General features: G+C 42.6%; 1 protein-coding gene across 4 annotated transcripts in view; it reads right to left on the reverse strand.

Annotated features, from left to right (window-relative positions):
* hace1 (HECT domain and ankyrin repeat containing E3 ubiquitin protein ligase 1) overlaps window positions 1–12,059 on the reverse strand; it is a 31,307-nt gene extending 19,248 nt beyond the window's left edge. For 2 of the 4 annotated variants that reach the window (XM_083761379.1, XM_083761382.1), the window contains exons 1-12: window positions 11,696–12,059; window positions 10,466–10,520; window positions 9,779–9,868; window positions 8,585–8,689; window positions 7,966–8,041; window positions 7,201–7,332; window positions 6,674–6,756; window positions 5,994–6,090; window positions 5,043–5,144; window positions 3,585–3,691; window positions 2,971–3,124; window positions 831–917 (exon numbers count right to left, since the gene is read on the reverse strand). In XM_083761379.1, coding sequence (XP_083617505.1) covers window positions 831–917; window positions 2,971–3,124; window positions 3,585–3,691; window positions 5,043–5,144; window positions 5,994–6,090; window positions 6,674–6,756; window positions 7,201–7,332; window positions 7,966–8,041; window positions 8,585–8,689; window positions 9,779–9,868; window positions 10,466–10,520; window positions 11,696–11,786 — 1,179 coding nt within the window. In that variant the 5' untranslated portion in view covers window positions 11,787–12,059. The remainder of the gene's footprint in view (window positions 1–830; window positions 918–2,970; window positions 3,125–3,584; window positions 3,692–5,042; window positions 5,145–5,993; window positions 6,091–6,673; window positions 6,757–7,200; window positions 7,333–7,965; window positions 8,042–8,584; window positions 8,690–9,778; window positions 9,869–10,465; window positions 10,521–11,695) is intronic. The other 2 variants (XM_083761381.1, XM_083761380.1) reach the window with 2 other exon arrangements.
* Between the last annotated feature and the right edge of the window lie 524 nt (window positions 12,060–12,583).

Here is a 12,583-nt window from a genome sequence, read left to right on the forward strand (position 1 = left end):
TTGTCAAAAAGGAAAAAATTATAATAATTTTGTGCTTGTATCTGCAATTTTTTAATAGCCAACAAGAAAATCCAAAATGACACAGATGTTTCCCTGGTTTTAATGGATTCCAAAAAATATATGTCAAAGCCGATCTACAAGCTCACAGCGTGTCGCACTGCGTGACCTTGTAGATCGGTTATGGTTTTATTCTTCAGGAAGCCAGGGTGGCCGTGGATAAAAACCGCACACATTGGCCTTAATAATTGGCCATAATAATTGGCCATACTGATGTCATCAAAGTTAAATAATGGCCGACATATTCTCTGATTAAACGTGAAGGGAGGGAGAAAGAGAGAAAGAGAGAGAAAGATGTGGAGATTGTGAGAAACGGTTAATCACAGAGACGAGAGACAAGACAAGACAGACAGAGAGTGACCCATTTAGTGTAAATAGCAGAGGAAGGTCTCATTCTTTCCACTTCACGCGCTTCCGCACAGATGGTTAGTGTCTCATTGACTAAGCTATTCATGCAAATCAAGTTGTCAAACAATCACACCCCCATGGAGATAAGATCTCTGTTCACAACCTCACAACGGGAATCATTTTAACAGAATCATCACCCAGCACAGCACAATTTGACCATCACCAGAGGGAAAAAAAAGAAGAAGAAGAAGAATCTTAATTGCTTGCTGCTAGATGGATTTGTTTTTTAAATGAAACCCAACTCTCTTGTGCAGAGATGTCACTCTGCAAATCACCATAGATGCTGATATATTTGACACCAAAAAGATGTTTTTGCAAGATCATCAGCTTCCTATAAATCGTGTTACCTAGTTTATACAACTCACATCTAGGGCATCATTATCGCTCCAAGTACTCTGGTGGTCCCTCTCTGGTGCCCTCTCGGACTGCGCATGCAGGTGTCTCGCACGCATCTGCATCGCCAATGAAATGATTTCTTGTTGTCATTGTTTTTAGTTGGAAAAACAAAGAGCCGAGCAAAATCCCAGCAACAGGCTGGATACTATTTGCCTTGTTATGTGAGCTGTGGTGAGATTAACATATTTTTTAACCCATTAAGACCTGAGGCTGGTTCTACAAATGCCTTCTAAATCGGTAGTTCTCAAACTTGTATTGTGCCAAGGAACCCCAGATTATTATTTTGTTGTCATGGAACCCGAGAAGCGACTAATTAATATGCATTTTCGGCCTGGCCCAGCCCAAAAACGTTGGGGTCGGGTTCGGGCAGAATTTGAGAACTCTAATGTTGCTAAATATAGAGCTAAAATCACACCTGTGTAAAGTGAGGGGCGCTCTTATCATCATACAGTACGTCAGACTCATCACATTCTGACCAATCACAATTTGCGTCACTTTTGTCTTCAATGTTTGCGTTTACACACTTTTGTCTCCAATGTTTGCGTTTACACACTTTTGTCTCCAATGTTTGTGTTTACACATACCCTCAAAGCTGGACATAGGAGGAGCTAGCACCCCTCAAAAATCAAAAATGGCACAGATGCTTAATGGGTTAATATCTCAAGACCTGTATGTTCCTACATAATTAGCATTGGGTTGTTATTCACTGCTTGGGGTATAGCGTACAGAGGGTAATCTGTACCGCATCAGGACATTTTGGGTAGTTGCAGATAAGTTGTCTGTAATGAATGTTGTGTTCATTACGTCCTCCTTTGTGGCGAGCAGCACCCATCTGTGACTGCCATTTATTCCAAGCAAGTTAAAACAAATGTTGTTTTGCAGCGAGGCCCTACTCCAAAAAGAAAAAAACAACATAACAGCAATAAGTACTTAACTTAGATTCTCGTCTCTCGTTTGATTTCTGTTGAAATCAAGGTCACATTGTTCCTCGTGCATGTGCAATGTTAAAAATATTTCTAGTGGATGTCTACCGTGATTGCACGCTAATTGAATATGTATAATGAACAAGGGGTGAGCATTTAGTGGTGTCGCAGTGGCATTCCAATATGTACTTCATCAGTGACACAGGGTGTGTGAGACCAACTAGGGCAATCAGTTCCTTTTTAAATACAATTATCCGGCTCACCTCAAATACTTAAGTTCTTATATCCTTGCTCTACATTGCAGGCGAAGAGATCAACTGTACTAATTGCTAATTGCTAATTACTCATTACTAATAGCGCCTACACTTTGGAACACACTGCCCTTAGAGATCAAGCGTGCTTAATCAGTGTCCTTTTTTTAAACCCTTTTGAAGACACACTTTTATAGATTGGTCTTCACTGCCATTCTCTATTAATATATATATTTTTCCCTTTCCCTTACTATATTTAGTTGTTTATTGAAATGTTTTCTGCTGCTTATTTTGCCGTTTGTCTATGTAAAGCACTTTGTAATGCAATTTTGAAAGGTGCTATATGAATAAAGTTTTATCATTATTAATACTAATTGGGTCAACTCCTACAGCTCAATATCCCTCAAGATCACAAAAAGCTTCACACTTCAGCCAATGAAACCCTCTAGAGTAGTAACTACACAGAGTTGGCTATGTACTTGTCAGCAGAATTATGCATGCTGGGGTCCAAGTGGTTAAGCCATACATCCACATCTCAGCTGTCGGGCAGAAACCAGCCAAATCCAAAATTCAGGAAATGAAAAATATTTTTAAAACAGCAATACTGCCTCACCAAAGTTGGTATGTGACTTTATTTATATATTAATTGTCAGATACTAACTTGCATGAGAGGGGGAGAGGGGAGTTAGCTCCTTTAGCAAACAGTTTGAGGGTCTAATGGAGTTAGGTTTTGTCAGAAGCACTTTTAATGCTTTTCATTGGGTCAATATGTTTAACCAACACACAGACGAAAAGGGTGTTCAATAGCATTGATTTATGGGGAGAGAAAAAAATGTTAGCTGGTTTCTGCCGGAGAGAGACGATATCTAAGTTCTTATAACCTTATGTATAACATATAATCATACTAGTACAGCCTGCTGTAAGCTCCTACTAACCTTAAAGACTTGGCTGCGCTGAGTTTTGTTCCCGTTGTACCCCATGTCGTTCCCGTTGTTGTTGGGAGAGGAAGGACCCAGGCGGAAAACATGGCAGAATATGCGCACAATCCTCAACAGACTCTTCATCTGAGCTTCATAGCTGCTGGAGAGACTGGAGGATGCCAGAAGAAAAACGAACAAGCAAAAAACTGAAAAGTTACAACCATTTAGACGCTACCTATACTTTGTTGACTGATGTCCCCCAGTCTATACTTTTTTCCCTCTACACCAAATCCTTTTGCTGAAAATACTGATCTTCAAGCTCACAATGCATCGCAAGATTGTAGAGTGCATATCTCTCTCTGTGTGTGTGTGTGTGTGTGTGTGTGTGTGTGTGTGTGTGTGTGTGTGTGTGTGTGTGTGTGTGTGTGTGTGTGTGTGTGTGTGTGTCACCCCGTTGTGTCTATAATACTATGAAACGATTAGGAAGTGATGCTGTTTAGCCATTTGCAGTGACACCTTGTGAGTGAATGTCATGAGATCCAATGACGGGGCACAGCTTAGGGTGGTGAGGGTCGTTATTAATATTCCTAATTTGACGATGACAATAAAAGCATACTGACAGGCTTTACCTGAGGAGTTTGTGTCCGTTGGTGGTGGCCACTTCAGCCAGACTGGTCAGTATCCTCTGGTAATGACCGTCGCTCTGCTGGGACACATGCTCCATGACCTGCCTGAGCTACACACACACACACACACACACACACACACACACACACACACACACGGACACACAGACATGCACGCACACACTCACACAAACAAAAAAACACTTCATTATCATAATTCTTTGGTCGTTCTGCCAATTATTTCCTCCCCCCCCCCCCCCCCCCCCCACATACACACACACACACACACACACACACACACAGTCACTGCTGTTGCATCCACCTGCCAATGAGGAGCCCCCACTGGGAGGACATAGAGCCTTCGTCCTACTCCTCCCACCCCAACACTCCCTGCTGACAGGTGCTGTCGTGCTGCCCCCCAGCCCGTAGGAATACATGCAAACATCACCCTCTGTTTGGGGGCTTCCATCCCCCAAACACGGGCCAAGCAGTTCATCAACAATCTAGGGGTGCGTTCGGAAATGCGACCTGAACGCACTGGTGTGCTCTCTTGTCGTTCGTTTATTCAGTGCACTCGGTGCGTTGTCGTTCGAGAATCCAGTGCGCTGTGCACCGGGTGTGCCGAGTGCCCGCACTGAGCGACCCTACCCTGAAGCTGGGGTTGTCCGGTGTGAGTCGTGTAAATGCGTCACAGCTGTGGTCGTTCGTAAATAAGGCACACTGAACACACTCTGTGACGTCACCGCCCACCACACTCAACAAACTGACCACATTCCCGGTGCACATTTCCGAACACACCCTATATCAGGGGTTCTCAACCCGTGGGTCGCGACCCCTAGGGGGGGGGTCGCCAAATTATTTTGGGGGGGGTCCCCAAATTATTAAAAAATGAAGAGTTTACATAGTACACATAGTACATGCATAAACTTTCCTTAATGATTATATCTGGTTTCAGTATTTATTTATTATGACATATTTTCTCTATTATTGTTTGTAGTTTGTATTGGTGGTGGGGAGGGGGTCGCGAGACATGGCCAAAGCATTTCCTGGGGTGCCCAGCTAAAAACATTGAGAACCCCTGATCTAGATACTCTCGACAATGACGGATGCACCGTGGTGGATTCTAACCCACAACCTCTGTGGGTTCAAATCCACCCCAGCGCATGAATTCGCTTATTTTAAGTGTAGATTAGTGCACACGCTGCACAGCCATCCTCCACATGTTTGTATTCCCTTTTGTTATGGATATATGATATTGTTCTAAACTGTATTCTAATATTAATGTTTTGTATTGTTGTTTATTGCACTGTTGTTTGAGTGTTGAAAGTTCAAAAGGACCATAATGGAAACAACAGCTTTATTTTTGATCAATTGTTGGCATTTTAAAATACTGTTGTACTTAACTACTATAATGTTAAATACAATAATCAATTCAAATTAGGTGAAAAGCACAAATCGTACCATATTTTCTTTGATGTCATCATTCTGCGTCATCTGGATGAGGGTCTCGAACAGCCTGCCGTGGTGCTGGATGAGAATCTCACACGTCTCTCCGTAGCCCCCCTGAACACCAGCACACAAGATTAACCACATGAGCCCCAAGCGTCCCTATTCTGGGGTGAACATTCAGCTAAGATAGTAGAACCGGTTGTGAGCTTGTAGATCAGCTATTTTCAGCGAAGACATTGAGCTAAGAGGGAAACAGGTAGGGGACTGGTCTAGTATCGATGCATGTTGCATGGCAAATCATTGGTGTGGTTTAGGCTTTGCAACCTATACATTGTTAAACCTTTGAATACTCTGTGACTCATTAGTTGTTGCTGTACATTTAGCAACATCATTCTTTTTTTAATTTGTTGAATGAGAATTTGAAGGTTTTCAGAAACTTCAGGTTAGGTATTAGAAGAAGTTTTTAGAATCTGCCTCAGGTCCAAACGGTTACGTTCAAACACAATGAACCACTGGGAGATTGAATGGAGCATTGTCATTATTGTCGAAGGCAGTAAAAAACATGACAGCTAATGTGACGTGACAGCTATCTATCGACCACATTTTGTCACTGACGTAAAACAAAATAAAAACTAAGCTATGATGAGAGAGAATAAAACTAATACTAAATATATTGACAATTTTGTCAATATACAAATAAAAACTAGACTAAAATGTTAAGGAGGGAGCATTCAACCAAGTGTAAAATCAGGCATCACGATGCCATTAAGGCCCGCCGAAATATCTTTTTCATCGACAAACACCAACTGTAGATTTAGTAGACTAAAATCTTATGATATTTAGTCGACTAAAACTAAAACCTTTCAGATACATATTCATATGACTGAAACTAAATGAAAATGCATTCAAAAGACTATGACTAAAACTACATCAAAATGTGTGGTCAAGATTAACACTGCTCACTTGCACACAGAGATCCAGGGGAGTGACTCCGTTCCTATCAGGAAGGTACTTTGCACTTCGAGACAGTAGAATCTGGGCCGTGTCTCTCTGCCCGTGACTGTGGAACAATGCAAGTAGGTCATTGGAAGGGCTGATAAAAACAAGCTACTGTAACACAGGGCCAGTGGTGTAAAGTAACTAATTACATTTACTAAACTACTGTACTGTACCTGTTTTTTTTTAGCCATTTTCAATATTTGTATTTCTACTCCACTACATGTCAGTGGCAAATATTGTACTTTTACTCCACAATTATTTGAACTTAACTATTATTATTTACTTTGCAGATTTGGAATATTATTATAAAACGTCCATTAACCAATTCAACCCTATATGATACTGTACTTTGGCTATTGGCTATGTTTTATACATATATAATTTGTATACTTTTGTTCTTTTTACTCAAGTACATTTTGAATACCGGACTTTTACTTGTAACTACATTGTGGTAATTATACTTTTACTCGAGTAAAAAAACGTCTTCTTCTACCACTGCATAGGTCAGTTCAAATGCAATGGTTAGAGAGCAGGAAATAACCATGCTCAACAATGACAGTGAAAGACAGGAACAGAAGGGAGTCACAAAGCATGTCGGTGATGACATCACTGAAGTGCTACTGTATGCGACGCACAAACTTCACCTGCAGGCGAAGTAGAGAGGTGTTGCTCCGGACACATTGGGCCTGTTGATGTCAGCTCCGCTGTCTAGCAGGCACAGCACCGTCTGTCGAGAGGACACGTTATTAAAAAGACTACGTTGTTTTATTCCCCTACCAACATTTGGGTTGTGTTTATACCATGGAACGCCCAAAAGGTAGATTGTGATCTACCAGTAGATCACAAAGGCTGTGCAGGCAGATCACATGACATGGACACGTGTGCTGCGTTCACGGGAAAAAGAAAAGCTTGCGTTCTCAAGTTATCGTTTGAGAACAGCATGCCTTGCTCAAAAAAAACACTGTGAAATAACTGTGAAGCAGATCAGCATCAGATTCTTCGATCGCCTCCCGTTTCGTTTGGGACAGCGACTCCATACCTGTGTTTTTACACAAGATGGTGCTGTTTGCTCGTCCAAACACGTCCTTTGCAGTGAATGAGTTAAGCCATGCATGTTGGTGCAGACTTGCAGTGAAATTAGTTTGATGTGATGTTTTACAAATGGGCTCACCGTCTTATGTCCATTCTGACAGGCCACGTGCAGGGCGGTCTGCCCCATGGCGTCCTCCACGTCCACGTTGGTCACATGTTGCACCAGGTCATGAAGGAGCTCCGTCCTTCCATTCACTGCCAACCAGTGGATCTATAGTACAGCGGAGGAGGAGAAACCCAGTCAATATTAGATTGGTGAAAAAACTGTGGCTTTTTCAGAAAACTGTTTAGGATTTAGAACAGTGGTTTGGAACAGAGGTTCTCAAAATAGCAGATGTACAAGCTCACAGCGCTCACAGGATACATCTGCTATTTTTTTTTACATTTTTGAAACATCCGTTTAATTCAGCATTTTTTAAACATAAATGTGATCTTCGTCTAATCTTTCTTTTGGGTCTCGACCTGAAACTTGTGGGAACCACTGCGCTAAATGACTGGAATTTGACTACAAACGAACCAAACCCAACAATAAAAGCACCCGGAAAGCTGTTCTTGACAAACCTGGCCAAACCAGGACATGTTGTCATCTTATACAATGCATTTCATACGCACAGAAAAGACATTTCTTCCCACCCAGGGCAGTTTGTGTGATCGGTGTGAGTGGCAAACAGCATCCATGCGCTTAATGCTCACGTGTCCTGTCCTGAGGGTTTCCATGTGCAATGATGACTCTCATGATGACAACAGCAAACCCCAGTCAGTGGGCCCCACGGGGCGACAATAAGGTGTGACAATGTGACATCAACCCACAGGGAAAAGGTTACAGGATACTCATATTACTCACAGCAGTCAGTCCCTCATTGTTGCAGATGTTAACGTCAGCGTTAAATTCCAGCAGCCTGCCCATGCACTTCTTCTGTCTGTAGGGGGCAGCAGAGGGACACAAGTAATAAGTAAGAGACCTACAATTAGAGCATGCTGACACATCTATTATGCTATCCAGGTGCCAGGCAAAAGTGCAATCTGCACTTCTTTCTAATTTATCCCACTGTTTATTGCAGGTCCAATATTTGCACAAACAGTGAGAGCAGCTGAAAATACTTTTTCGATGACTGCAATGACCATTGCTTGCACGTAAATATTATTACTGACGGGAAGAAAATGTCACTATTTTTCTTTACACCCAACAGCGATGGCATGTTATTCAGATGGCGGGCTTTCAAAATAAAGAGATGCTTAGTGTGGAGAAACATTGTTGAACTGTGGTCAACAACTTGAGGAAATTTAGAGAAAATCTGTTTAAAAGGAAATACCATCACATCAGCTGTTGTGATAACGAAAATGTGCCACCTGGATGTAAGATGAAGATCTGCAGAGGTTTGTTCCTGAACTAACATCTCTCCCCCTCTCTCGGCACACGGACACGGCAATGTGGTAATGGCCGTGTAGCAAGTGGTCCCTACCCGTTCCTGGCAGCGAGGTGCAGCGGGGTGCAGCCTGATATATCCTGGTAGTTGGGATTGGCTCCTCTCTTCAGCAGCAACACCAGGCACTCCACTGACCCACAGCTGTACACAAGGTAAAAAAACTGGATCATTGGATTAAAGCTAAAAGAAAAAGTCCTTCTGCACACCTACAATGGACAGGTGCGTCGGATAACCTTCATCAGGCATCATGATGCCTGATGAAGGTCTGGTGACCGAAACGTTGCGCAATAAATCTAAACTCAAGTGAAGACAGTGTGCGGGATTCTTTTTTCTCTACTTGGATTAAAGCAAAATAAAATCTCACAGCTGAAGAATGGCCAAGTCCTATTATGTGAAACAGTGTGACCACACTAGTGCCGGTTTTTATGTAGAAATGAATCTGATGATGTTTATGTTCTACATGCAACCAGGTGAAGACATCAAAGATTGAGGCTTTTAACCTTTGTTTTATGAAATATCTGAAACCATTAGGGTTTTATGAAAAAATCTAATCATACTGCTAGTTTAAGAATATAAATATATAAATAACCAGATCTACAAAATAACCAGTGTGTCACAGACACAGTGAGAGCTTGTGGATTGGCTATTTTTGCTGAGCAACATGCTACCACAGCAGACATGCTGGCTTCTATGGAATACAAATGACTGAAATCAATCGTGGCGACTGAGAATTTCAATCCATGCTTACTGCGTGTGGACGGCAATTGTTCCACATAAACAAACAAACTATCTCAATTTAAAAAAATGTTAACTTTTTATTTAATCGTGCTTGCAACCTCCTTTGCTAACACAAGAAATCTTGGGTTTGTTTAATGTCATTTAATTCAGAATAAATAGTATTTTATTTACTGTTTTTAGCATCAATCGTTAGCCTCCGGTGGCTCCCATGGTGTGTAGTCATCGAATATCCAAAATCTCCTCGCGCACACGTCACGCACACACGTGATTGAGGTGAAGGACTATGTTCACAGCTTAATAACACTTTAATCCGAGTTCAACACACAGTAAAATCCTCAGTGAACGGCAATAGTTCCACATAGACCTTACTCAAATATTTGTACAATACTGTATAATATTTATAGTGGTTTTACAGTAAATTGGTCCAAAAGGCATAAAACCACTGTGGTGATATGGAACAGCTGGATTCTAAGAATAGACTGAATGAGTTACTTGGCAGCGATGTGTAGCAGACTTCTCTTCACCCGCCCAAAGGCGTAGTTCACGTCAAACTTGGAGTTCAGCAGCAACTCGGAAACTGACCTTGAAGGGCCAGAAAAGCACAAAGTTAATGTTACAGAATGTGATGTCTCATTATTATGCTCAAGTCCCACACATCAAATGCAATCCTTGGATCATTGGAGTTTGTGCTGTTCAGTGGTGGGACATAATGTTCTGTTACACACATTTGGATCGCCTCCAACCTAATGTAGCAGAGACTCTTCACACTCATGCACACACACACACACACACACACACACACACACACACACACATGGTTGGTGGAAAAAAATAACATGCTTACATTCACACTTTTTGGCTTTACTAACACACCTACCAATGACACTCCCTGCTGACAGGTGACAATTATCACACTGCCCGTCCCCCTTCCCTCCCCCGAACACGGGCCAATTGTGTTTCATTTCGTATAGGACGCTCGACATAGCCGGATGCACCACGGTGGATTTGAACCCACGACCTCCGTGCTGGTGGGCAGGTACTTTACGACTGCGCCACCCAAGCGCTTCAGAACTAGTGCTCAAAGTGTGTGCATCATCATAACAGGAAGTGGCATGCAAAATCTGCCACTCGTACCAATCGGGCCATGACGACAGGATTCTTCTGGTCTCTCAGTCTTACCTGTGCTGGTCAGCCATCACCATTGGCATAAGAGTGTAGACGGCAGTTTCATTGTCTGAAAGTGGGAGAGAATTGGGTGTGAGTGAAGGGCCCACACTTGGGGTTGTTTTAACATTAAAGCTGCACTGATGAAACCTTCCTGTTAATCCCTTCGATTTGAACCTGTGCTGAAGTGCTAGGCTCAATAGAGCCTGCCTGCTGCTAAACTTGCTCAGGGGAGAAATGTAATTTTGGCATTCAGATCAAAAACCAGGAACAGGAAGGATCGTGTCAAAGGTCATGTGAAATCAGAGACACAAGATAAAAATGTCAATAATAGAAGAGCAGACCCAGGCCGTAGCGTAACGGTCTGGGCACCGGACTGGTGATCCAGTCGCGGTGTGCCGCGGGTTCGACTCCCGGACCTGACACGGCCTTTACCGCATGTCATCCCCCCATCTCTCTCCCGTTTCCTGTCAGCCTACTTTCTATCCCTTAAAAAATCAATAAAGGCGTAAGCCGCAAAAAAATATCTTAAAAAAAAAAATAATAATAGAAGAGCAGGGAGACCAAATATACAACCACTGCAATTGTGTGATTTATATTGCATATTAACATACTAGGTTAGCATACAGATTAGCCAAAATAACATTTTACGCACACAAAAGAAAAGTTACATTATACAGCTTTATTAAATTCCTAGACTAACTTGCTGATCAGGCTTTGATGTATAGCCTTGGATCAAGACTATCGAGTATTTTATCAATTCTGACATGAAGCCAGACTCTATATTATATAAAATACATACATTATGAAATTTATGACAGTCTTGACTCTTGATTAAGGCTAGCGTGGATTGGTGAGCAATGGAATAATAGTACACTTGTACATAGGACATTGTCATTCCTGCATTCCTATAGAAGAGTATGGTGCTCAAATATCGCACAGTGTACAGTTGTGATATAAATAGCTATAGCCTATAGGTATTAATGCCCCAGATATACTATGGCTATCATCATGATGATGTACCTTTCAATCGCATGGGGGTTAAAAAAGAACAGATCTACAAGCCCTGCGACGCGTTGATAGAGTACAGTTGGTATATGTTATTTTCGCCCCAAGCGTCGTACTGCACAGTGGTATCCTGGTCTTATGTTATGGATGATGCTATGTCCTGTAGATCTGTTCTCCTTTCCACACCAGTGACTGACTGTTATGGAACTGTACTACTACTACTACTACTGTCTGTACCTTCGGGGAGTTCCACGGTCCTGGCGCGGCGCAGGGAGCGCGTCAGTCGGCTGAGTTGTACGTTGAGCTGCTCCATCGCCCGTTCCATCATAGGTGTACACAACCAACCAGGGGGAAAGGGCACAACACCACACCTATCGATCGATGGGGATGATGATGATATGATCTGATTGGTGTGCGTTTATGTGTCTTGTTCTTGGGCTTCGTCCATCATAATCTGACTGGTGGTGGCGATCATCGAGGAGGAACCGATTCGTCTTCTTCTCCTACTAAAAGAGCCATGATTTTCCTGTATGTATATGTCTGTGTCCCTCGATCCTTATTTCAGTGGTCTGTCATATTCCTGCCTGCTGCTGCTGCTGTAAATGTCATCATTCTTCCTGTTTTCGTGACGTCAAAGCCAAGGGCAGTGCCACGTGGGTAATGTAGTTTATTTTCTTGTTGTAGCTGCCTCCATGGTCGTGTGTGTGTGTGTGTGTGTGTGTGTGTGTGTGTGTGTGTGTGTGTGTGTGTGTGTGTGTGTGTGCGTGTGTGCGCGCGCGTGACCGTGTGTGTGTGTGTGTGTGTGTGTGTGTGTGTGTGTGTGTGTTTGTGTGTGCGTGCGTGCAGTCTACATTTCAAGGAAGGGCTTTGATAACTTCCGTGTTTTTGTTCATTATTACTCATACTGTCCCTCCCCCACCACGCCTTCTCTTTCTCACACTGATTTTGTTCTAGCTAATCTGTACAGTATACACACACACACACATCACACACACACACACACACACACACACACACACACACACACACACACACACACACACACACACACACACACACACACACACACACACACACACACACACACACACACACACACACACACCAGACCATGGATAGATACAG

The sequence above is a fragment of the Protomyctophum parallelum genome, assembly GCF_964188405.1.
Source record: "Protomyctophum parallelum genome assembly, chromosome: 3".
Lineage (NCBI taxonomy): Eukaryota > Metazoa > Chordata > Actinopteri > Myctophiformes > Myctophidae > Protomyctophum > Protomyctophum parallelum.